This window comes from Eulemur rufifrons, chromosome 24, assembly GCF_041146395.1.
Source record: "Eulemur rufifrons isolate Redbay chromosome 24, OSU_ERuf_1, whole genome shotgun sequence".
Taxonomy (NCBI): domain Eukaryota; kingdom Metazoa; phylum Chordata; class Mammalia; order Primates; family Lemuridae; genus Eulemur; species Eulemur rufifrons.
Window position 1 is genome coordinate 18253181 of NC_091006.1, and position 26981 is coordinate 18280161.

Below are 26981 nucleotides of genomic sequence, written 5' to 3' on the forward strand. Positions count from 1 at the left end.
GCTGAGGCAGTAGGATCGCTTAAGCCGAGGAGTCTGAGGTTGCTGTGAGCTAAGCTGACGCCATGGCACTCACTCTAGCCTGGGCAACAAAGTGAGACTCTGTCTCAACAAAAAAAAAAACAAAAAAACAATGCCTGTAGCATAGATAACCCCTCCCTCCTAAAGATGCTTATCTAACCTCTCCAATGGTCATGAGACATAGCAAGAAAGTCTGAAGAACATTTTACCCTGAAAGCTTGGTATAGAAAGGGTGCTTTCTGGAAGATGAGTGCAGGAATCCATCATCTTGTGGCTACACAAGACATGGCTTCTGTTTGTAAGTCTATTAAATATTTCTGAGAAACTGGATTTGTCAGCCTCTTTCTATGTCCTCTCAGCTCCCTTAGCCTTCAGGGATAAGTTTGCATATACCCACTCATCACAGAACAATATATATATAAGAATAAAACAGTAAACTAATGAAGAAGTGACAACTTTTGAGTATTATCTGTGCTTTTTAAGGTAGCTTAAGTGAAGTAGTGCCTTACAATAAATTGTGCATATTTAAAACATACAGTTTCTATTTTGATATATACTTAAATCCCTGAATCAAAAGTTTCCACCTGCCCTTTAAATCCATCCCTCTGAACATGAAATGGGTACAAGATACAAGGACAGGGAGTTCCACTCACTCCTTTGTGACAGCATCTGGAACCTGAATTCAAAGCTTTGTAGGCTGATGTAGCTTTTATCTACATGATTTGTTGAGAGTTTGTTTCCTTGTAAAAAAAATGCCTTCTTGCCATAGTTAAGTCTAAATGCAGCTTATACAAACAGGAATGCAAGTAAATCAGCAACCAGTGTACACCAGTGTAGGACAAGCTACTCTCCCCCTTTTTTATATAACACAAGTGCCTTAGCATGTGGTGCAGCTGTCGCCACTACAGTAAACTGGTTTACAGATGTTTTCCACTGAGCATCACAATAAAGAGAACCATGTGCTACGCAAAAAAAAAAAAAAAACAGATACAAGGACATATTCTGTCCCTTCAAATGGATGTTTTCAAGTATGTACACATATGGAAAGGACTGTGTTAGTAAGCCCAGTGAGCCCTTTCTCAATCTTCCATCATTATTGATCATTTCATGCCTGTTCTTATTTTAACTATTCCCATACACATTTCTGGATTGTTTTATTTACAATTTGCACATCTTGTCATTCAATGCTGCATCTCTTCCTAACATAAGAGCTCTCTTACGTAGTCTTTATAACTTTATCAAACAAAATATTTAAGGCATCATAAAATATATTATCAATGCTCAGTTTTCTCAATTGTCTTCACAATCTGTTCTTTAAGACATTCATTGTAATAAGATTTATATGTTATTTTCTAATCAAAGTGGTTAAAAGATATTTAAAGTGAAGAGGAAATTATCTCCAGTTTATACTCCCTGGGTATTCTCTGGGTTCAGAAGGCACAAGAAGAGTTCAAAAACAGAAACAGGTTCAGAATGTTTGGAGTACAGTGGATAGTCGGACAAATGGCAAGGAATGAAACAAGGAATATAGGCTCCTTAGAGCAAGTGTTGAAATATTATTCTCCTGAATAATAAATTATCTCCAGGCACTAGGTGATCATTATTTTGACCTTAGCCGTTGATGAATAGTTTCCCAAATCTGGAGAATCTAGGTAGAAAGAAAGGTAAATGTTACAATATTGTTCACAAAAGTATATTTTACTCAATTATTGTACTATATAAATAGCTCAAAATTTAAAAAAAAACTTTCTTGATTTTGGGAAACAAAATGTAAAAATAATCAGAGATGTTTCCAACAAAAAGTCAAAATTATCATTTTAGGTCAGGTGTGGTGGCTCACACCTGTAATCTTACCACTCTGGAAGGCCAAGGCAGGAGGATTGCTTGAAGTCAGGAGTTCAAGACCAGCCTGAGAAAATTTTGAAATTTCATATTTTATGATGCCTCAACATTCCCATGAACAGGCTGTGAGCACTATGCCCAGGTGACCAGATGCACCAGTGTGATAAAGTTGCTTTCTGCCACAAGTTCCCCTTCTTGCCCTCCTCTTACTTTGACCTGGTGACATTCAAACACACCAGTAAAATATCCCCACACCTTTTGCTTGTATACTCCACACTGACCAGCAATAGAGGCACTAGCCAATGGGTCCACCCACTATTAAGGCTTCAATCCACTTGATTAAGTCTGCTCCCTGGAAGCTCCAATCCTATGGTCCCCTCTGTGGTGCACTGTGCCTCCTTTTTCTAGGACTTGTGAGCACAATAAATCCTTTAATTTCATATCCTTCTCTGAGTCTGATTTCTGAAAGTATGTTGCAGTGATCCTTAAAGAATCCACAAAAGGCATTTACTTTCCCACTTACAAAACAGTGCAAATATTGGTGGATTCAACCATGATCCAAGCATGTCAGAGGAGGGGTGAAAGTTTTCAGAAAATTGAATTAGAAGTGAAATAATCAGCATTGCTTGTGATTAAAAGATAATGAATATTCAATTAAAATAAATATTATTTTATTAAAGTATACATTCTACAACTCTTTTATTGTAGTTTTTAAAATTTGTTTTTCTTAATAGTGGTTAAATATAATGTATTTTCAATATTGATTGGTTAGATTGGGGAAATAAATGTGGTAAAAATAATTTTTTATAAAGTATTGCCAGCTTTTACCAAAAGGGAATTTTCAAGACACTTAAAGTTCATTTCCCCTTTTATTTGTCATTTTTTACTAAAGCAATGTGCCTTTTAATACCATTAAGTTTATTAACTCAATACTGAGTCATTCTACAAATTCTTATCTATATCTAAAGGTATAATTCTACAGTTACTTGATGACTTTTTAAATCAAAATTGGATTTTTATGTAAAAAATCTTGACAAATAATAATCTAAAATACAGTTGTATTTACATAAACATAGAACATGCAACTTTTGACCAAAATTAAGGCTGTTGAGAAAGAAATAATTCAACAAAGTTTTATTGGAAGACAAAAGTGAGTACCAACCTGGCAACACACACTAAAAAAGTTGGTCATGTTCCAAAGTCTTTACAAGTTGAAAGACTTTTATAGGAAAGTTTAGAAGAAGGGAGGAAGACTCCTCATACCAGAGTTGTCTCTTTCATTGGAAGTTACAACACAAAGGTTACAATCATTGGCTACAGATTACAACATACAAGCTAAAATGTCTACCTGCAAGACAACCAGTAAAACTTTGTGTTTCAGGAATAAATCAACATCCTTTCCAGTATCAGTAGGTAATACATTAATCAGTATGTCAACAATTTGGGGAAAACATGATAAAATTCTTAACTCAGGGGCAGGATGTCACTATGAATCACAACACTGCCCCCATGTGGGTTAATTTGGAAGCATTTTTACTTTTAAAGTAAACTGCCAGATTTGACCTGTAGGTTATCATTTGCCCCTTTGATTAAAAAAAACAAAAAACAAAACTTTCCGTGGAAGTTTTATGATCAATCTCTATTTAGATTAGAGGGATAGACATTCTTCATTACTTTGCACAGGGAAGGCTCTTTCCAAGAAAGTCATGTCCCTCAACAAGGGGAAAGAAACTTATTATAGGTGGACTATAGCAACATGAGGGATTGCTAGCAATATGAGGTTGGTTTTGACATGAGGCTACATGTTGTTCTCCTGAATAACAAATTATCTCCAGTCACTAGGTGATCATTATTTTGACCTTAGCCTTGATGAATAGTTTCCCAAATCTGGAGAATTTAGGTAGAAAGAAAGGTAAATGTTACAATTTTGTTCACAAAATATATTTTACTCAATTATTGTACTATATAAATAGCTCAAAATTAAAAAAAAACTTTCTTGATTTTGGGAAACAAAATGTAAAAATAATCAGAGATGTTTCCAACAAAAAGTCAAAATTATCATTTTAGGTCAGGCGCGGTGGCTCACTCCTGTAATCCTAGCACTCTAGAAGGCCAAGGCAGGGGGATCGCTTGAAGTCAGGAGTTCAAGACCAGCCTGAGCAAGAGCAAGACCCCGTCTCTACTAAAAATAAAAAGATTATCCTGGCGTGGTGGCACATGCCTGTAATCCCAGTACTCGGGAGGCTGAGGCAGGAGAATTGCTTGAGCCCAGGAGTATGAAGTTGCTGTCAGCTAGGCTGATGCCACAGCACTCTAGCCAGGGCAACAGAGCAAGACTCCATCTCAAAAAAAAAAAAAATATATATATATATACATATAATTTTAGTCCTCCATTAATTCAATCTCATGTAATTTTTGTTCTATTTGATGTTGGCTTAGCAATTTTCAGTAATGCATCAATTTTTATTAGAATTATGGAAGATTTATTTATTCTATTGATCTTAAGTTATCAGAAATATATGCTGAAGAGCAGAGTCTTTTCCATGAAAAGCAATTTTGGACTTTATTGATTGGAAATGATTTAAGAGAATAACTCAAAATAATAACTGTGAATGACAAAAACAGAATAGCTGCAATTAAAATCTGATAAAAGTTCCCAATTGGCAAGGATATTTTGTTATTTCCATTACATGAAGCATTTTTAGATAACAACCAGAAATATGACTGACAGCATCACATCAAAACCATCAGACTTTTATAAATTTTATATAATCTTTAGGATATGCACATTAATGACATTCATACAATCATAACTTTAGAAAATATTTAACATAATCAAAATTATAACTAATCACGTTACATTTTTATGAAATTATATAATTTTCATGATGCATCAAAAATATAATCATAAATGTAAGTTAGTGGATAAAATCCAACTTTAGTTTGAAAATCTCATGGGACTATACATCAGCTGATGTAAAATTCTATAAATTTGATTAGGAGCTGTATATTTTGTCCAACTATGGTTGTCATAAAAAATTTAGCTACAATGTGCCATTTGTAAACAAAGCTTCATTTTAAGAAACAGATTTTGAAACAATCATGTTCAATGTGTTTGTGTGTTATAGGTTCTGGCTGTTTTTCTGAGATAATCTCAACTTCCCATGCAAACACTGTTCCTGCACTAACAGTAGAAACGATCATCACTTTCCCTCAAAGAGATGAGATCTTGGTGTGTTAAACCTTTATCTTGGCATTCTGTTGTTCCCTCTGCACAAGCGTCCAACCCTGAGCACTACAGACACTGTCCTATTACAAAATGACACAGCCTATATAACACTTCTTTTCTAATAGTTTTCAGATTCTTAAAAGGAATTGATTTCAGAATATGAAGTAAGAAATAGTGTGTGTATTAATGTATGTGTACACACACACACACACACAATTCTTCACTGGGTTATACATAATCACTGACTACCAAGAGCTATTTTATTAATACGTGGGAACCATAAGCAGAACTAAACTATTGTCCTGCTTGAATGCCATCTATACAAATGTCTGCCATCTTTCTCATCCTGGACGCCATGTGGAGTCGTTTTCTCTTATTCCTTACTCAGCATACTGAAACTCACAAAGCTGATTCTAACGTTGCACCCTACACACAGCTGAAGATAAAGAGGATAATGTTTATCAGGTTCCCACTAAAAGCGGACACATTTTACGTTCAAATGACTCTATGAAATGATATGCCCTCTTGGATTTATAGTCATTGGGAGCACCTGAAATAATGTTAAACACTTTTAGCCTCTGGGAGATGCATTTCAAAGAGCTTGAAATAATATATCTCTAACCGGCCAGGCGCAGTGGCTCACGCCTGTAATCCTAACACTCTGGGAGGCTGAGGTGGGAGGATCGCTCAAGGTCAGGAGTTTGAGACCAGCCTGAGCAAGAGCAAGACCCTGTCTCTACCAAAAATAGAAAGAAGTTATATGGACAGCTAAAAAAAATATATGTAGAAAAATTAGCCGGGCATGGTGGCGCATGCCTGTAGTCCCAGCAACTCGGGAGGCTGAGGCAGGAGGATTGCTTTAAGCCCAGGAGTTTGAGGTTGCTGTGAGCTAGGCTGACGCCAACGGCACTCTAGCCCGGGCAACAGAGCGAGACTCTGTCTCAAAAAAAAAAAAGAAAAGAAAAGAAAAAGAAAAAATATATATATGTATCTGTAACCAATTATTTGCTCACAATGGTCCCCAGAAATCCCTGTAGGGTGCCTTAAAAAGAAGCCAAGCTCCTCCCCAGCCGTTGGGAGTGGTGATTCCATTTCCCAGGCTTCCCGCCACGCTCACCCCATACCACGTGACCATTCCTCCTGCTGGTCCAGGTGAAGAGCGACCTCTGCTGGGCCTAGGGAGAGGTGAGAACTACATTACCCAGAGGTCTGTGCGACAGTCGCCCCTGGCGTTGAGCCAACGAAGGACGTGAAGTGCCATTTCCGTTCGTCCCAACTCTTTTGGGGCGGGACTTCTGGCGTCCTCCTCGTGGCGGACATTGTCGCTGGTCTTGGGTCATTACGCCGGCCCTGGAACTAGATTGAGGTGTCGGGAATGAGGAAGCACAAGTAGAGAAGAGTTGTCACCGCGTCACATCAGGGGATCTGAATTTCCGCGACAGTGGTGACAGCTTTGCCCGGGTCCCCACCGGATCGTTCGGAGCTCCAGGCCTCGCTCAGCCCACGGAGTCCGATGGCGGCGGCAGCGCTGAGGGACACGGCTCAGGTAAGTGCTCCATCCTTCGGACCTCGCCTGTCCTCACCTTCACCCAACTCCTGAAGGAGTGAAGGGCTCCTGCTCACGTCCCTAGCCCAGGCCCTTGTGTCCGGGACAGTGAAGCGCTCGTGGGTGGGGTTCCTATTTCTAAACACCCATTGTGACGGGCTGTTGGAGAGTGTGACAGGCCTGGGGACCGGCTCATGTAAAGGCTTGGAGGTGCTACTGAGCCGGGAAGGTTCGGGGAAATCCAGGAGGGCTTTGTGTGTGGAGGGGACGAAGAATGTGAGGCAGCGTCGCGCCTGGATTGGCCCACTGCCATTTTTTTAGAAGACTAGGAGCCATAGCGTTGTGTACAGAAGAGGGACACGGCTTCAATTACACTTTTAAAAGTTTTACAGGCCGGGCGCGGTGGCTCACGCCTGTAATCCTAGCACTCTGGGAGGCCGAGGTGGGCGGATCGTTTGAGCTCAGGAGTTCGAGACCAGCCTGAGCAAGAGCAAGACCCCATCTCTACTAAAAATAGAAAGAAATTATATGGACAGCTAAAAATATATATAGAAAAAATTAGCCGGGCATGGTGGTGCATGCCTGTAGTCCCAGCTACTCGGGAGGCTGAGACAGGAGGATCGCTTGAGCTCAGGAGTTTGAGGTTGCTGTGAGCTAGGCTGACGCCACGGCACTCACTCTAGCCTGGGCAACAGAGTGAGACTCTGTCTCAAAAAAAAAAAAAAAAGTTTTACAGCAGCTATTCAGAGGAACACAGTAGAAGGGAAACGATAATAGATGGCACACTGGATTTAGTCCTTTTACAAGGTCACATAGCTGGTAAAAGCACCAAGGATTGAGACCTAGATGTAGTCATCTCAGGTCACCTCTCTTTTTTTTTTTTTTTTGTTGAGACAGAGTCTCACTTTGTTGCCCAGGCTAGAGTGAGTGCCGTGGCGTCAGCTTAGCTCACAGCAACCTCAGACTCCTCGGCTTAAGCGATCCTACTGCCTCAGCCTCCCGAGTAGCTGGGACTACAGGCATGCGCCACCATGCCCGGCTAATTTTTTCTATATAGATTTTTAGTTGTCCATATAATGTCTTTCTATTTTTAGTAGAGACGGGGTCTCGCTCAGGCTGGTCTCGAACTCCTGACCTTGAGCGATCCACCCGCCTCGGCCTCCCAGAGTGCTAGGATTACAGGCGTGAGCCACCACGCCCGGCCTCAGGTCACCTCTCTTTAGTGTTGGACCAGGCAACACGGAAGCCCAGAGCCCATGGAGCCTCACCTTTGTCATCTGCCTCTCAGAAAAATTCTCCCAGATTGCCACTAGTACAGAAGTGCTTACAGACCCCTACAAAGGTCAATGGAGGATGTCCATAACCTTACTCACCCCAATAATGTGATCTCTGGAACTGGGATGTCTTGAGACTCTTAACCTGCCACACTTCCTGGCCTTGGGCCTGAGGACCCTGAAGGGATTAAGCACATGATTCTTATCTAGGCTGAAGTTTATATGGAGTAGTTCTTATTACTCATAAACAATGGAACAAGATGTGGAAGTTTGTGCCAGGTATAGATACTAGAGTTTGGAGACACTGGGGAGTGACGTCGAGCTGGTTCAGAGAAACGTAAGTCTGCTTTCTTTTTCACTGAATCAGGGGTATAAGAGTCAGAATTCAAATGGCTCTCTTAGATGTTGGAGTCTGTTCTGGAGGTGACAGGAGAATGGGAGATTTGGAGCACAGGAGGGAGGTAATCTGACCCAGGTCTCATCAGGCTCCCTGTGGGTTAACATGAAGAACAGAATATGAATGTGAAGGAGGTGGTAGCAAGACCAGGGAGGAGGCTACTGCAGTACTCCAGGTGAGTACAGATGGTATGGACCACAGTGGTGGCAGTGACATGGTAGAAATAGCATTCCAGATTGGAGGTATGCTCTGATTTTCTGATATTGAAGCTGAGAGAGAAAAAGAGGTGACTGCAAAGGGGTTTAGGATTTAGCAGCTAGAAGAATAGAAGCCCCATCTAATAGGAGGGGTAAGTAGATAGAAGCATTATTTTTAATCAAGGATGTCAGGAGTTTGTTATGTCCATGTTAAAGGTATAAGATATTTCAGAGAATGAATGAGTGGATGTATCAATTGGGCAGGCGGACACATGGGTTTTGGACTCTTAAGAGGATTTCAGTATTGGCACTACTCTAAAAGGTGGTGGATAGTGGGTGGAGCAGGATGGGGCTCTGTGTCTTAGTGAGCTTGCTTAAACAACAAAATTTTATTTCTCACAGTTCCAGAGGCTGGGGAGACCAAGACCAAGATTCTGGCAGGTTTGCATTCTAGGTTTGCTTTGCTTTACCACCTTCTTGTGGTACAATGGCTGCCTTGCTTCATTCTCATATGCTGTTCAGGGAGGCAGCTGTAGAGAGAGCAAGAGAGTTCTCTTTTCCTGTTTTTAAAAGGACATTAATCCTCTCTTGAGGTTCCCACCTTTTTTGTTTTGAGACAGGGTCTTGCTTTGTTGCTGGGGTTAGAGTACAGTGACATCATCATAGCTCACGGCAACCTCAAACTCCAGGGCTCAAGCGATCCTCTTGCCTCAGTCTCCCAAGTAGTGAGACTATAGGTCTGCTTTACCACAGCTGCCTAATTTTTCTATTTTTTGTAGAGACAGGGTCTCGCTCTTGCTTAGACTGATCTTGAACTACTGGCCTCAAATGATCCTCCCACCCCGGCCTCCCAAAGTGCTAGGATTAGAGGTGTGAGCCACCACACGTGGCCCAGTTCCCACTCTTATGATCTGATCTAATCTAATCACCATCCAAAGATTTCATCTGCAAATACTATCACATTGTATTAGGCTTCATTGTGTTAGTACTTCAACCTGGGAATTTGGAGCAGACAGAAATATTTAGCTCATAACAATATGGGTCACATTTACTAGAGGGAACCCAGATCATGATGATAATGTTAATATCAGGCCAGGAAGAGGAGAGCAGTCTCACACTTGGGTATCTGGATGGATGCAGTTGACGGCTCAAACAGAGGTAACAGAGAGAAATGGCCCTGGGGACAATGTATGAGAGAGGTAACCTGGCAAGTGTTCAAGGCTTTGGAGGGATGTGTGAACATGAAATGGATGTAGAGGCCTAGGAGTAATTCAGAGAAGATGACACCAAAGCCAGATCTAATGCTTATTTATTGCTCAGTAGACTCATCAGGATCTTATCATGACTCTTGTTGTGTCCAGAAGTTTCAGTCAGGTGGGTGGATCAGTTTAGGTGCATAAGTAGTTATCTGGGAGAGTCACTGAAGCTGAGGTAAAGAGCCACTAGGGTAAGGATTTGAATGAAGGTTGGCAAGAGAGCAAGGTGGTTACTGTTAAGAGCAATACAGGCCGGGCGCGGTGGCTCACACCTGTAATCCTAGCACTCTGGGAGGCCGAGGCGGGTGGATCGCTCGAGGTCAGGAGTTCGAGACCAGCCTGAGCAAGAGTGAGACCCCGTCTCTACTAAAAATAGAAAGAAATTATATGGACAACTAAAATATATATATAGAAAAAATTAGCCGGGCATGGTGGCGCATGCCTGTAGTCCCAGCTACTCTGGAGGCTGAGACAGGAGGATCGCTTGAGCTCAGGAGTTTGAGGTTGCTGTGAGCTAGGCTGACGCCACGGCACTCACTCTAGCCTGGGCAACAGAGTGAGACTCTGTCTCAAAAAAAAAAAAAAAAAAGAGCAATACAAATTGGAAAGGGCCATGCATTTCTGACATCTGCAGGTGGTTCTGGATGGCTCAGGTTGAATGAAGGAGCACAGTCAAGTTGGGAGGCTTCAGAGCAGGGTTTGGGGCTGCCTGTGACAGTGGGGGACATCAGAGATCTGGATAATACTGGATTCTGTTCAATTTTCATGCACTTTGTGGATGCCTTGTAGTGAGTTACATGTAGGAAGGTGGTCTTCTATGACACTTACTACACAGGAGATACCTATGTTATGGGATCAGGCTAGAGGAGCCTGTGCGAGTACAGTTGGGTGAGAGACGTGTGTTGGAAATAGTGATGTGTACATGCAGAGGGAGTGTGAACTTATGTTCCAAGGGCCCTGACATGGGTGAAGTGTGAACATGAATCTTGGTTGTGTTTGAATGCCATCCTCTGGAGGATTCCAGGGGACTTGCCTCAGAAGAGAGAGTGATTCCTTGCTTGCCAGGTTCAGAGATTTCCTCACCTTTCTGTTGATTTCCTCACCTGCTGATTGAAGGCACAGTGTCCAATGGGACTGTGAGGACAGTGGTCATCTGTGGCACTGGCCCCTGTTATATTCTGTGAGCTGGGGAGCTGGGGAGGAGGATGAGCTTGGGAAGGATATATGGGGTGATCAATTTGAGGTCCTGGGAGAGGCACTGATGATGAATGAACTGTTTCCATCATAGCAGGGTTTTGTGACCTTTGAGGATGTGGCCATTTACTTCCACCAGGAAGAGTGGGAGCTCCTTGATGAGACTCAGAGGCAACTGTACTACGATGTGATGCTAGAGAACCTGGCACTCATAGCATCCCAAGGTAAGGCCTATATATACCTCCCAGTGTGCTGGTGTCTGTCTTTCTTCCTGACCCAGAGGTAGCTCTGTCTATTCCACAGCCAATCCCTGGGCTCTGTTGACTTCCCCAGTTTCTTAGCATATGTCCCATTGGGGAAAGCACCAAGCTTTCTGTATGGCCCTGAGCAATGCAGTCTTCAAACTGCCCTAACACCTGCTGTTTCCAATCATTCAGGGAAGGGTCTGGGAGTCAAGAGTCTTGCAGTCAGCCTAGGGTCTGTCCTTGCCCGCTTGCTGGCAGGGTGACTCTTCTATATCTATGAGACTTCTGTGCCCCAGGTTGTGCATTTTACTTCTAGCCAGCATTTCCCCATTTTACCTGTGTCAAGAAATGCAAGCATTGTGGTTACTTCTTAATTGGGCCATAGGCTTTTCATGAAGACTCTGCTATAAGACTTTTCTTGTAACATTTTTCTATCATGTAGTTTGTTATGTGCTGAGCTGTGTACCAGTGCTGACCATTCACCTCTCTGTTCTTGTGTTTAGGGCCTGCATGTCACAGGTCCCACATAATCACACAACTGGAATTAGGGGTTGGCCCTGGTTGCTTCACAGGGTTGACATAGCAAGATCCTTTTAACTTGTTCAGCATGTCCATGTTCTCAGCAGATGAGGTCCTGTTGAAGGCTGTAGGCAGAGGAGTGAGTAGGAGACCCTGCCTCTCCTCCCTGAAGTGTGTCTCATCTTTTTGCCTTTCTTCTGAGAAGGGCTGCCCCATTCTGTGAACTTTAGAGGCCCTTTCCTCAGTTTGCAATCCACTCTTCTATCCTGAGAAAATTCCTATGGATTCATTCTTTGCTATATCTGACACACGTTTTTGATGGGAGTACTATCTCCTACCATGTTGAACCTGCGCCTCATCAGCATTTCTCTTTTTTTCAGGATGTTGGTATGGAACAGCAGATGACAAGGCACCTTCTGCACTGAGTCTTTTTGAAGAATTGTCACAGGGCAGGACTCCAAAGGGAGGTCCATTCAGCCATAAAACTCAACCCTGTGAAACCTATATCCCAGTCCTGAAGGATACTGTTGACATGGATGAGTTGCAAGCCACATCCTATGGACAGAAGTCACACTTGGATAGGGCATCAAGAGGTTTCTGGTTGAGTGCAAACCTTTACTGGCTCCAGAAGCTTGATAATGGAGAGAAAGTCTTAACAATGGACGTGGACCAAGCCTCATTTGAGAAGAACTGCAGATTTCATGTGTCAGGGAAGCTCTTCAGCTTTGAGGAGGTTGCAAAAGACTGTTCAGCCACCTCAGGCCTTCTCCAGCATCAGGCCATTACCAACAGTGAGAGGCCGCATGGCAGTAGGCACTACAGAGTTCCCACTGGAAGAAAGCCTTCCAAGTGTATTGAATCTGTGAAATATTTTAGTAAGAAATCTGTACTTACTCAGCACCAAACTGTTCACACTAGAGAAGAGCCTCATGAGTGCAATGAGTGTGGGAAGTCATTTCACCAGAAATCTGTTCTCATTCAACACAAGAAAGTTCACACTGGAGAAAGGCCTTACCAATGCAATGAATGTGGGAAATGCTTCCGCCGAAGCTCTGCCCTTCTTCAGCATCTGAGAGTTCACACTGGAGAACGGCCATATGAATGCAGTGAATGTGGAAAATCCTTTAGACACAGCACTAACCTCTATCGTCACAGGAGAGCCCATACTAGAGCAAGGCCTTATGAATGCAGTGAATGTGGGAAATCATTTAGTTGCAATACCTACCTCATTCGCCACCAAAGGTTTCACAGTGGAGAAATGCCTTATGAGTGCAGTGAATGTGGGAAATCATTTAGCCAGAAATCTGTACTCATTCAACACCAGAGAGTTCACACTGGAGAAAAGCCTTATGAGTGCAGTGAATGCGGAAAATTTTTTAGCCATAGCTCTGGCCTCTTTCTACACAGGAGAGCTCACACTAGATCAAGGCCTTATGAGTGCAGTGAATGTGGGAAATCATTTAGTTGCAAAACTGTCCTCATTCGACACCAGACAGTTCATAATGGTGTAAGGCCTTATGAGTGTAGTGAATGTGGGAAATCTTATCGCCAGAAATCTGTCCTCATTCAACACCAGACAGTTCACACTGGACAAAGGCCTTATGAGTGTAGTGAATGTGGGAAATCCTATAGCCAAAGCTCTGCCCTTCTTCAGCATCTGAGAGTTCACACTGGAGAAAGGCCATATGAGTGCAGTGAATGCGGAAAATCTTTTACCCGTAAAAACTACCTCATTGAACATAAGACTGTTCACACTGGGGAAAGACCTTATGAGTGCAGTGAGTGCGGCAAATCTTTTCGCCAGATATCTGCCCTCATTCGACATCAAAGAGTTCACACTGGAGAAAGGCCTTATGTCTGCAGTGAATGTGGAAAATCCTTTTGCCAGTTATCTGTCCTCCTTCGACATCAAAGAGTTCACACTGGAGAAAGGCCTTATGAGTGCAGTGAATGTGGAAAATCTTTTATTTACAAATCTCACCTAATGCGACACCATACAGTTCACACTAATGAAAGATCTTATGAGTGCAGTGAATGTGGGAGATCCTTTAGCCAAAGCTCTGCCCTCCTTCTGCATCTGGGAGTTCACACTGGAGAAAGGCCATATGAGTGCAGCGAATGTGGGAAATCCTATCGCCAGAAATCTGTCCTCATTCAACACAAGACAGTTCACACTGGAGAAAGGCCATATGAGTGCAGTGAATGTGGGAAATCTTTTACCCGCAAAAACTACCTCATTGAACACAGGACCGTTCACACTGGGGAAAGACCTTATCAGTGCAGTGAGTGCAACAAATCTTTTCGCCAGATATCTGCCCTCATTCGACATCAAAGAGTTCACACTGGAGAAAGGCCTTATGGCTGCAGTAAATGTGGAAAATCCTTTTGCCAGTCATCTGTGCTCCTTCGACATCAAAGGGTTCACACTGAAGAAGGCCTTATAAGTGCAGTGAATGTGGAAAATCCGTCATCTACAAATCTCACCTAATGCAGCATGAGACAATTCATCACTAATGAAATGTCTTATGTGTGCAGTGAGTGTGGAAAATCCTTCAGCCAAAGCTCTGTCTTCTGCACTGGGAATTTCACATTGGAGAAAGATGATATGATTGCAGTGAATGTGAGAAATCCTATCCCCAGAAATCTGTCCTCATTCAACTAAAGACAGTTCACTCTGGAGAAAGGCCTTAATTAGTTCAGTGAAATTCTTTAATTGAAGTTGTGGCCTCTTTAAATACAGGAGGGTTCGTGTGCAGTGAATATGGCAATTTTTTTTTGTTATGTTTAACAATGAAGAGTTTCTATAGGGCAGAGGCCTCAGATATGCAATCAATGTGTTTTTCCTTTCTCAGTATGCTGATACTGAAGGCTAGTCTTTGAGAAGAGCCTTCTTCTGATTGCAATCTTACATATCCAAGGATGTATGGATTTCTGTAAGTTTGAGGTATGTGGGAAGCATATGTAGCTATGTTATGGTCTCTCAACCTAGCAGTGATCTTTCCAGATTCATTTCATTGCTAGCTTCTGTGGCTGAAGCCATGTCATCTCTACCACCTGGCAGATCCACAGAGTATACATCAGTTACCACCCCAAAGGGCTCAGGGAGGCAGACTTCTTGCATTTGTTGGAGAAAATCTTGAATAACCTGAGCTCTTAGGTGGTTCTCATTTCCTCCTATCTCATTACTTAGTGTATAGAGCACCCCAGTTTTGGCCCTGGCCCTTGATCTGAGTTCTGCTGGAGGCTTGCAGAGATGGACTGCCTTTTTCAGGGACTTTGCTGGTCTCAGGTGATGCTTGTGATGAAGTTTGTTCAGTTTCTAAGTCACTAAACCAGGAACTGCCTATTGCACATTTTACTGTCTTGTGCAACAATAAAAGCCTTCGAAGTTGGAAGTTTTATTCACTGTGAAGTAGTTTGATAGGATAATAGGGCTTTACTAGTTTAAAGGAGTAAATAACTTTTAGGAGGGTACAGACTTTGTATGCCCCAGAGGGACAGCATTGTGAAAATAGAGCTCTCACTACATTTTTGTCTAGTTTGCATTGTTACTAAGGCCTCCTGGGAGAGACTGCAGGGCTTTCTGCTCCTCATTTTTTGCCCAGGTCCTGGAGGTCTGTGGGATCAGAGTCTGAGGAGCGGGCAGTTGTGAGAATTTCCATTGCTTCTGGAGACAACATGAAGTTTTTCTTGTTCACTGGGGAGATCACATCATTCCTTGCAATGTTGAGAATTCCTTATTCAGATCCTACAGTGGAGCTGTGTTTCTTGAAACCTGGAATTTGATAGTCTCATGTCTCTATATAAAACTACAGGGACCTGGCGGGGGGGGCCATAGTTGATTTAGAAACATTGGGTTGAATAATAGGGAATGAAGCAGACTACAGTAAACTAGGTGGAATGTTCCTTTTCTGAAGATGCACCCACAAATGTTCCAGTGACTGTGGCTCAGCAGAATCAGTGTGTACAGAAATTTCAGGGCCTTCAGAACTGTGTATCTTGTATAGCTTAAGATAGAGAAAATAATCTAAGGGCATTATGAATTCCTGTAGCCTTTCTGGCCTGTTTACCTCAAGGATATTGCTACCTATACAATGAAAATAGGATGAAGAGAAGGCAATTGCTGTCCACAGATGTGGCTTTTGTGCTTCAGCCAGCAATCTTAACTCAGGTGGAAATGGCTTTTATTGTTCCCCTGTATTTCCTGCCACTGAGGAATGGCTGCCCTAACAACGCACAGGGAATTAGATGGTGGAGACAATAATGATTTACATATGTGTAAACCCATGAAGACATCAAGGTAATCAAAATAATGAACCTATCTCACCCACATATTTTCATTGTGCCTTTCTATAATCTGTTCCTGATCCTCCAGGCAACTTTTGATTTATAATTGTTTACAATTGATAACCTTTGCATTTTCTCAACTTTCCAAATAGTAATTATGGAGTGTTTTCTCTTTAATTTTTATGGTTTTATTCATGGTACATAATTAGAGCTTCATACATGTTGCCTATGTGTAGATTTCATTCTTCTGTGTAGCATTTTCTTATAAGGATATATGATTCTTTATCCATCCATCTGCTTATGGACATTTGGGTTATTTTCAAAGTTTGGCTATTGCAAATAAAGCAGCTGCAAATATTTGTGTACAATTCTTCCTATAGATGTTTGTTTTATTTCTCTTATACTAATAACTCAGAATGCAATGTCTAAATCATGGTATAGGTAAATAAGTAACATTTTCAGAAACTTCCAAACTAAACTAAAATGCTGGCTCCTTTTTGCATTTCTGCCAGGAAATCTGTGAGATTCAATATCTTTACTCCTTTGCATATACATGGCAGGTTCATTTTTTAATGTTAATTTTTTTAAATATGTTGGTTATGGCATCACACTTTGGAATGTATTTACCTACATGTTCACCTTTCTTTCTTTTCTTTTTTTTGTTTGTTTTTTGAGACAGAGTCTCACTCTATTGCCTAGACTAGAGTGCTGTGGCATCAGCCTAGCTCACAGCAACCTCAAACTCCTGGGCTCAAGCAATCCAACTGCCTCAGCCTCCCAAGTACCTGGGACTACAGGCATGTGCCACCATGCCCAACTAATTTTTTCTATATATTTTTAGTTGTCCAGCTAATTTCTTTCTATTTTTAGTAGAGATGGGGTCTCACTCTTGCTCAGGCTGGTCTCTAACTCCTGAGCTCAAACAATCCACCCACCTCGGCCTCCCAGAGTGGTAGGATTACAGGCGTGAGCCACCGCACCTGGCCCATATTCACCTTGTTGAGCATTTTTTTCATGTGTTTATTTGTTAGCCTTAGGTAATTCTTGAGGTAAATGTGTATCTGGCCTGTTTTATATGTTATGAATTTTTGGTTAATTTTGTTTTAGTGACAAATAGACAATGAAACAACATATATTTTGGAATTTTATTCATTCAGTGATATGAATGACATCCTTGATTTTGAATACTCAAAACCTGTCATTTTCTTTGATTTATTTTTGTGGTGTCCACAATGTAATGGCCACCTTTAATATATAAGTTGATGTTTTATCAACATTTTTAACATTTTTCATCACTCCTCTGAGTGTAGATTTTTAATAATAGCACAAATGAAGCCCTAGTTTTTAGTGTTTGCCATCTTACTTCATGTTAGTAATCCCAACACAACCAATTTCAAATTGCCAACATTTTGTCCCTGACCATGGATAAGTAAAAAGTTGCCAGTAGCACACTATTCTATTTCTTTCCTCCTGTTGCAGTAGCTTCAAATAACATCAAGCATATAAGTAACAATAACACATAGTAAAATGGTTAAAGCATGACAAAGTTTCAGTATTCATAACTGAAACAGCTAACTGATGTATAATTGATTTAAACTTCACATATTTATAATATCCATTTGTTTTCCTCAACATATAAAATTAGTGATACAAGGGCATAGTTTATACAGAATTGTTTTCCACATGCCATGCATGTACAATTCTGTATGTCCATAGATAGTATCATCTCCTATCTCACAGTTGTAATTCACATGTTCAAATTATTTATTTTTAAAAATTGGTCCATAATATTTATGCATATTTGAGGTACATGTGATATTTTGATACATACACAGAATGTGTAATGATCAAATCAAACTGTTTAGGATATTTTTCACCTCAAACATTTATCTTTTTTTGCATTGGGAACATTTCAAATCTCTTCTAGCTATTTGAAATATACACTATATTTTTAACTATATTCACCCTATTGTGCTATTGAACACTATAACCTATCCCTTCTATTTAACTGTATGTTTGCACCTGAGAGAAGCTCCGCCCCGCCTTCAGAGCCTCAGGGCACCATTTCCCGGCGCCCCTTGCGGTCCCATGAGGCCTTTGTTCAGCAGGTGGGGCGTCAACACGACGACTTGGCGGATTGCACACTGGGAACTACATTGCCCAGAAACCTCGGCGCCAGCACAGTGGCTCCACTCTTAGGGGCGTTTCTGTGCATACAGAAAACGTTGGGGCGGGACTTCCGGCATCTTCCTCGAAGCAGACATCTTGTCGGCTGTTGGGTGGAACCATAGGAGCAGAAGGGGGAACGCTACGGAGCTTCCGAGGTGACGGAAGCGGAGAGGTGGGGAGGAGCCTACCCACTGCAAAGAGGCTCAGCGGTGGCGGTGCGTGTGAGGACCCCGCCTCCGCCTCCACGACCGGGCAACGACAGGGCCTGGGTTCCGACCTGGTTCTCTCCTCTAACCGCTCGGCGCAGCCCAGACTGTGATGGCGGCCGCTGCGGTGATGGATCCTGGGCAGGTGGGTGCTGCGTTCCCCAGACTTTGACGCGTCCCGACTGTCACCTCTACATGCTAAAGCTCCGAATGTGAAGCGCCTGTCCAGATCACCGCAGCCCAGGGCCTCGTGTCCAGGGCAGCGGTGCACTCGTGAGTGGAGCCCCCATTTCCAACTCCCAGTGTGGGAGGGTGTGACAGGCAGAGGGCCTGGCGCGAGCAAAGGCGTGGAGGAGCGACTGAGTCTAGAACAGTCGTGAAACATGCTGTTATCCGCAGGGAGCATTGTGGAAGTGGTAGCTGTACCTGCAATGGTAGAATGAAGGGTTATATTTTCATTGCGAGGACTCTAGGAGCCATGGAGGGTTTTGAAGGGTGGGGGGAAGTGATCTGATAAAGGATTTTAAAATATTGCAATGTTCGTTGACGGGGAAACAAACTAGCTTGAGGGAGGGATGATGAGGACAGAGGCAGGGAGACTTGTGAGGAGGCTACTGCAATAGACTCTAGGAATGTTGCGGTGGATGGGCCAAAGCAGAGGCAGGAGGGGCTGGGGTGGAGAAATCATTAGATTTTGGATAGGTTTTTAAAGATAGAGCCAATAAGGTTTCTTGCTGCATCAGATGTGGTTGTGGGGGTGAGGGACAGGTTATTGAAGCCGTTGTTGCTTTTTCCTTTTCCCCCTTTCCTGAATAGCTGAAAGAATGGAAATGGGCAAGTTGGAGCAGTGAGCACTTTTCAGGGGGATCAGGAATTGGATTTTGGACTTGGTGAATCTAACGTATTTCACAGTGGAGGCATCACATGGGCAGCTGGACATGCAGGTCTGGAGTTCTGGTGGAGATCCCAAGGGGCGAGGCATTAGGTTAAAACCTGTAGATCAGATTTAGGGAAGAGGGATATTAAGGATGTTACATGGTCCCTGAGGTGACAGATGTGAGAGCTATGGCCAGAAGCCAGGGAAGAAGGGATGGACAACCTTTAGATTCCTTCCAGAAAGGAGGGGTGCTGGCATGTGAAAGGATTTGGGATGGTATTAGGAAAAGAGGGCTGTAGAGTATAGGGAGCCTGGCCCTGGCCTGTGATGAAGACCAAGGTGTGGGAAGACATAGATTTGCCACCCTATGGGCTCAGCATGATGAGCATTGCCTGTAGAGCAAAGGAAAGATCAGCCAGATTAGTGGAGAAGCCTCATCTCCAACCAGGGCACTATCAAGTAAGGGCACTATCCCCAAACTATCAAGTAAGAAGAGTTGATGAACAACTCTAATGAAGGGCTGCTGATAGCTCTCCTTTAGAAGAGTGTGCATGAGGTAGGCTAGTTTGGTGAGAGGACTAGTATACATCTGACAAGTATACATAAGTAAGCCACTAAAAACCAAAAACATGTACATAAAGTAAGTTAAATTTATACCAATGCTTGAGATTGGTTGAAATACTGATGGGCCTCATAGTGTGTGATTACAATGGAAAGCCTTAAATACCGCATTTCTTTAAAAGCACGTAAAACTCTAATTTTCAAAAACCCATCAGTTCACTTACAAAAGTGTTAAACTCGATTATAGTAATAGCTATTTTGAGGCACTTGACATATATAAGCAAGTCTGTTACAAAAAATACCCGTATGAGGTGGGTACCATTATCACCCCCACAATAAAGATGGGGACAGAGAGATACAGGTTTTTATCCATGGTCACACAGCTGGTAGGAGGCAGCACTGAGCCCTGAGTTATCTAATGTTAGAGAGAGAACCTAAAATCATACCCGCCGAAGGGCAAAGCAGGGGTTATGGAAACAGTTCAGTCCATGAGACCCCACTGTGTAAACCTACTAATCCCAGCCTCATTGCCATGGTAGCAGAAGGCTGTGATCCCTACAAAGACCTCGGGCCCTCATTCAGCCCGACTCACCCCCATGATACCGGCAACCTAATATGGGGAATAGTGGCATCCTGGGAATCTTCACCTACCCTTCTTGCCATTTGGTTTGGAGGTGCTGGGAATGCCAAAAGTCCTATGTCCTGAGTTCTGTGGAAGAATTTCTATTTCTGGGAGGCAATGGGATGAAGTATGGAATAGTGTCCCAGGCACAGGAACCAGCATGTGCAGATACTTCATTTGAGGCCGAACCAAAAGTGTTCATGGAACCTCAAGTCTCTGTTATGTCTGGTGGAATCAGAGAGCAGGGCACAGGATTCATCACAGGAATGGAAGCCTGAGGACCTGGGTTTCTATTCTGAGAGAAGTAGAAGCCACTGAAAGTTTGGAACTAGAAGACTTTCATCTTAACCAGCTTTCTGTGGCTGTGCAGTGAAGAAAAGACCAGGGTTAAGGAGGAAGGAAGGGAGAACAGTGAGGACCCTACTGCAGCAGTTCAGGTTGGACCAGAGTGGTGGCTGTGGAAGTAGGAGATGTGGTTGCATTCTGGATTTTTTTTTTTTAAGTGGGACCAACCAGATTTTTTCATGTGGAAGGTGAGAGAGAGAAGGGGAGCAGTCAGGAGTGACCCCAGATTTTTTGGTCTAAGAAGATAAAAGGTTGTCATCAACTGAGATAGCAATGTTGATGGTAGGAGTAGCTTTCTTAGGTAATGTCAGGAGTGTAGTTTTGGACATGTGGGATCTGCAGTGTTCCAAAGATATCTAAGTGGAGATGTCAAGTGCATAGCTAGAAACACAAGTCTGGAGTTCAGGGAAGGGATTCAGGTTGGAGACATCTACAAGGTGGCAGCCAGTATATGGATCAGGGTAGAGCTGTGCATCCAATTTAGAGAGAGCATCTTTATGTCATGGTGGCAGTGCCATTAGGGATCACACTGTAGGTGCAGACACAGCAAGGTGGTAGTAGGAGGCATTTAAGAGCTAAGAAAAAGGAGGGTAGTGTTCTTGGGAGGGAGGGGAAGAATAGGGTCCAGTAGGTGGCAGAGTGTTCCAGGAAGACCGTGGATGTGAGATGGATGCTGAAGTATTGTAGTAATAAAAGTAAGGTGGCAATGAGGCCAGAGCTGGTCCTTATTCACCTCTTTGCTCTCCCACCTTTGGTGGGACCCGAGGAGATTCAGTCAAGTTAGTGGATTAGCTCAGGTACAAACTGGGTCAGCTGGCAAAATAACTGTGCTTGGGGTAGGGGCCCAGTGGGTGTGGGCTTTGAATAAGTCAAGTGTTGAGAAGAAGCCCATGACTAATAAGGAAATAGCATCTTCAGCAGTACAACAGCAAAGTGGAAAAGGACCAAGTTTAACTGAGATCTGCACATGGTTCTGGTTTGCTGAATTGACACAAGAAATAGGGAAAGGATGGGAAGATTTAATAACTGAATTCAGGGCTAGATGTGATCCTGAATGCATTAACCAAGCATTCTCTGGATGCTGTGTGCAGATTTGCATGTGGGGAAACCAAGGAGGTACCTATTTTGTGCACATCCATAGATGTGATGTGAAGGAGGTGTGGCCAAAAGACTGACATGCACATGGAGATGGAGTGTGAATTCATGGGCCTAGGACTTTGATACTAAGAACTTCAGAAAAAATGCTGAATCCAGATTTCTGTATGAGGCATAATCTGTGGACCCAGGGGATCTAGCTGGCAGGAGAAGGGTTAGACCCTGCATGCCAGGCCCAGAATATACATCATGTCTATCTGTCCACTTGTGTGTTGTTGTTCTAAATGATTAATGGAATATGAGGAGAGAATAGGCAAAAATCACACCAGGGCCTGATAATCTTGTCAGAGTTGGATGTGTGTGGGGTAGCCCAGGAGTCCTGGGGAGAGAGGCTTCTCTGTACTCAGTTATCCACCTCATTGAGGACTATGTGACCTTTGAGAAGTGTTTGTTTACTTCTCCTTGGAGGAGTGGGAGCTACTTGATGAGGCTCAGAGACTCTTCTATCATGATGTAATGCTTTCTGTGCTTTGCACTTAACACTGTTTCTGGTTAGGGCCCCACATATCTCAGTTTTCTGGGCTGGGTTCTGCCTTTCCTTTTTGCCCCAGGGGTTTCACTTTCTTTTCCATAGCTGGACCTATGGGCACTGCTGTTTTCCTGCTGCCTCATATAGGTCCTCTGGGTGCCAAGTCTCAGCTGTATGTATTTCCTCCTCTACTTCTTGCATTCCGCAACTCCTACTGCCCTGAAGTTTTGCCAGGAAGGGGTTTTAAGGTCAACTCGGTGGATCTTACCCTGGTTGGCCTCTGCCTGGCCAGATGACTGTGGTCCACATTGATGACACATCTGGGCTTCAGGCTCAACCTACCCCTTTTTTTTTTTGTAATTAACATTTCTTTGGGTCTGCCATTGTCATGGATTTCACTCACAGTCACTGCTTGTGGGGCCCCCTTGGGTGGTCCTACAAGACAGTTTTCTAAAGTTCATTTTGTAATATTTGTTTTCTTGTGATTTTACACAGGTAGGTTACTCTGAGCTAGTGCTTATGTGCTCACCTGTCTCATTTTTCCCCTGTGACTTGTATCTTGCAGATCCTCTGTGGTTGCTGAATTGTAACAGGAGAGAACTCTGGATGCCTGACTGAGAGGGCATGACTCTAGCCACAGCAGGAGGGGCTTGGACAGGCCCTGGTGAGTGGGAGCTTGGGCATGGTGTGATCTCAGGGTCCTATATGTTCACATAGTTCCAGTAACCTGTCCTGTGCCACCACTGTTTGGTGTCAAGGCCATAGATCATAACTTATTTCTGTCTTTTCCTCCCCATTCTGGACACTCTTGTCATTTCCATTCTGACTTCCAACCCAGGGCTGTCCTCCCCCACTCTCTACTAGAAGGGCTCTATACTGCTCCCTCTGAAGTGCTTTCCAATATTGTACTACACTAATGTGTTATAAGATGTACACATATCCTTAAATAGTTCCTGAACACGAGTTACTCATTTTTAGTCAGATTTTCCTGGACCTGGACACACATTTCTGTGTAGCACTCACCTGTCACCAGCCAGCCAAGGCCCTGCTAAAAGTCATTTGCAGAGGATTGAGTTGGAGATCATGCCTGCCTCTTCTCCTTGCACTACACCCCATTCTTGTGTCTTTGTCCCTCATGAGGGTTTCTTGATTCTGTGTTCCTTAGATCCCAGTACTGTACAGCAACCCTTTCTTCAACCCCATCCTAGCTGTGTTCTGTCAACAACCCATGGACTCGATCCTGAGTATACTAGACACACATTTGTGATGGGGTTGCCTCCTCTCACTAAAGTACATCAACAGTATTGTTCTGCCTTCAGGTTGTTGGCGTGGGGTGGAGGATGAAGAGGCACCTTCTCAGCAGAGCATTTCTGGAGCATCACATGTTAGTACTTCTGAGGCAGGTTCGTCCACCCAGATGCCTCACTCTTGTGGCATATGTGACCCCATCTTGAAAGATATTTTGCATCTGGATGAACACCATGGAACACACCATGGAACACACCACGCACTGAAACCTCACACATGTGGGGCATGTGGGAGACAACTGTGGTTCAGTGCAAATGTGGGCCAGCAGCATTACGGTGTAGAGAAACCCTTAAGAAGGGATGAAGGCAAGGCTTCATTTGTGAAGAATGGGACAGTTTGTGAAGAACCTCACGTGTCAGAGAAGCTCTTTATGTGTGAAAAGGACCAGAAGAAATTCCTTGATAGTGTGGGTAGTCATCAGCAAAAAACTTCTCGTAGCAAGAGGAAGACACCCAGGAGCACTGAGAGTGGGGAGGACTTTCACATTGGACAAATGCATTACAAGTGCAGTGAATGTGGGAAAGCTTTCAGCCGCAAAGACACACTTGTCCAACACCAGAGAATCCATAGTGGAGAAAAGCCTTATGAATGTAGCGAATGTGGGAAAGCCTTCAGCCGCAAAGCCACACTTGTCCAACACCAGAGAATCCATACTGGAGAAAGGCCTTATGAGTGCAGTGAATGTGGAAAAACCTTCAGTCGAAAAGACAACCTTACTCAGCACAGGAGAGTCCACACTGGAGAAATGCCTTACAAATGCAATGAGTGTGGGAAATACTTTAGCCATCACTCCAACCTAATTGTACACCAGAGAGTTCACAACGGAGCAAGGCCTTATAAGTGCAGTGATTGTGGGAAAGTCTTCAGACACAAATCCACTCTGGTTCAGCATGAGAGCATTCACACTGGAGAAAATCCTTATGATTGCAGTGATTGTGGGAAATCCTTTGGCCACAAATACACCCTTATTAAACACCAGAGAATTCACACTGAGACAAAGCCTTTTGAATGCACTGAATGTGGGAAATTCTTCAGTCGAAGTTCTGACTTTATTGCACACCAGAGGGTTCACACTGGTGAAAGGCCTTTTGTGTGCAGCAAATGTGGGAAAGACTTCATCAGAACTTCCCACCTTGTCCGTCACCAAAAAGTTCACACTGGAGAAAGGCCATATGAGTGCAGTGAATGTGGGAAAGCCTACAGCTTAAGCTCCCACCTCAATCGACACCAGAAAGTTCATACTGCAGGCAGGCTGTAGGAGTACTTTCAACACAAGACTCATCAGTAAGATGTTGAATCTCAGATATCTGAACATTCACATGAGGGAGATACCTTTTGAGTGACAGGTACATAGGAAGCTTCCAGGGACTGTGTTGCACTTTCTGGCTGTCTCAGGTTCTTTGCCCTAGTTATGTCACTGTCAATGTCTGTGGCTGAAACCATTGTAACTCTATCAGCTTAGTCACCCTAACATCCTGACGGAGGGCAGGACTTTGTTCTCTTTCCAGTCCCTGGAGAGAATCATGAGACTCTTGAATTTACCAGGGGTCTTCATGCCCTTCTCTTGGTCTGGTATAGATGTGGACATGACCCATCTTTAGCCAAGAGGACCTGAGCTGTATTCTGCTGGTAGCTTACCGAGAAGGTTTACTTTCTTTATGGACATTGTTGGTCTCATGTGATACTTGTGATGGATTTTTCCAGCCTCCATGTCACCCAGCCTGGGAAAGTACTTCCCTCCTGTTGCTCTGTTTGTGATAATAAAGGCCTTATAGTTTAAGCCACCTTTAATCTTGAGGGTTCTTTTCACTGTCTGGAGTGGAGTGAAAACAGGCTCTACCAAACTGAATTGGTAAGCAAAACAGCCTTTGTGGGGGCATCCAAATTTACGTGCCTCACATGGGACAGTGGGTTGGTGGAGAATAGTTCTCAGTCCAATTTTGGTGTTAAAAACGTCCATTGCTGACAAGAGCTTATTAAGTAAGAATTCAGATCTTTGTGGGCTTCATTTGTCTGGATTGCAGTTATTTGAGGGCCCACACATCACCTTAAGGGTGCAGCTGTTGTGACAACCGACAGTGCATTTGGAAGCAGCATGGATTGAGTGTCTTGTTTCCAGTACATGTCCCATATTCCTAACACTGTTGAGGGAAAGCTGTTCCTCAGGACCTGCTGAGTGACTGTATTCCTTGAAGGTCAGAATCTGGTACACAGGTCACCACTGAGGGTAAAACCTAGTGCATCCAGGAGGGAAACTAACTTGATAGGGAAACACTGGGTATGAATAATTGGGATTGGAGGAGACTGCAGCAAACTAGAGGGGAGGTGCCCATTGTAAAAACACATTCACAAGCATTTTGGTCACTGGCTCTATGGAATCCAATGTACAGAAATTCTTAAGACTTCCAGGGCTGTGTCACCCTTATGTCCAAGGTCCCTGGTGCAGCAAAGGATGCAGTTTTCTTAGACTACTGTGCCACCCAGAGTTCTCTACCTAATGTCTTTGTCACACAGGCAGTAACCCTGAGAGTAAAGAGATACCGTGGTCGAAGGGTGTAGCTTTTGTTAACAGCTAGAATTCCTGGTGACTGTTGGAAATGACCTTCACTGCTTGCCAGTTCTTGCTACTACGGAAAAGGTGGTCATCCCAAGGCATTTGGAATGAGGTAGTAGAGTTGCTAGTGAGGTCCAGTCACCTAGTTTTCCAATAGAAGTGGAAGACACAGATTTTTAAATGGAATAATTTTTTTTATAGGTTCTTTGAGGTATAATCAATATTGCGCATACTTAAAGTGTACCATTTGGTAAGTCTTGATGTCTTGTTTGTATATACCTACAAAACCATCACCCTAGCAATGACGTTGGACACATCTATCACTCCCAAAGTTAACCTCATACCCCTTCATAACCCCTCTCTCAGCCCTTTTTAAAGCCCTCCTTCCCCTGATCCCTAGGCAACCACTGAGTACTTTTCACTGTAGCTAAAATTTGCCTTTTCTAGAATTTTATGTAAGTCTAAGTGTTTTGTGGTTGTTTTTTTTTTTTTGTCTGCTGTTTTTCATGCAACATAATTTGAAATTTGTCCGTGTTATATGTATAAATAGCTCATTTTTAAATTTCAGTAGTCTACTGTAGGGATACATCACAGTTTATTTATCTTAATTGGCATTTGCACATCCCCTATTTTAAAATATTGAAAGCTGCTACAAATATTCACACATGAGTCTTTTTATGGACAATTAGCTGAGAACATTTTTAAGCAGAA

The 26981-nt window shown here is 43.1% G+C and overlaps 2 protein-coding genes across 2 annotated transcripts; both read left to right on the plus strand.

Annotated features, from left to right (window-relative positions):
- The first annotated feature begins 6602 nt into the window (after positions 1–6602).
- LOC138374255 (zinc finger protein 252-like) lies at positions 6603–14205 on the plus strand. The gene is made up of 4 exons (XM_069456966.1): positions 6603–6635; positions 12098–12135; positions 12636–13145; positions 13230–14205. Exons 1-4 carry the CDS (start codon positions 6603–6605, stop codon positions 14203–14205), a joined length of 1557 nt encoding a protein of 518 aa, XP_069313067.1.
- A 4077-nt stretch (positions 14206–18282) lies between these two features.
- On the plus strand, positions 18283–25475 carry ZNF134 (zinc finger protein 134). The gene is made up of 3 exons (XM_069457449.1): positions 18283–18524; positions 22974–23072; positions 23728–25475. Exons 2-3 carry the CDS (start codon positions 23033–23035, stop codon positions 24972–24974), a joined length of 1287 nt encoding a protein of 428 aa, XP_069313550.1. The 5' UTR covers positions 18283–18524; positions 22974–23032; the 3' UTR covers positions 24975–25475.
- The last annotated feature ends 1506 nt before the right edge of the window (positions 25476–26981 follow it).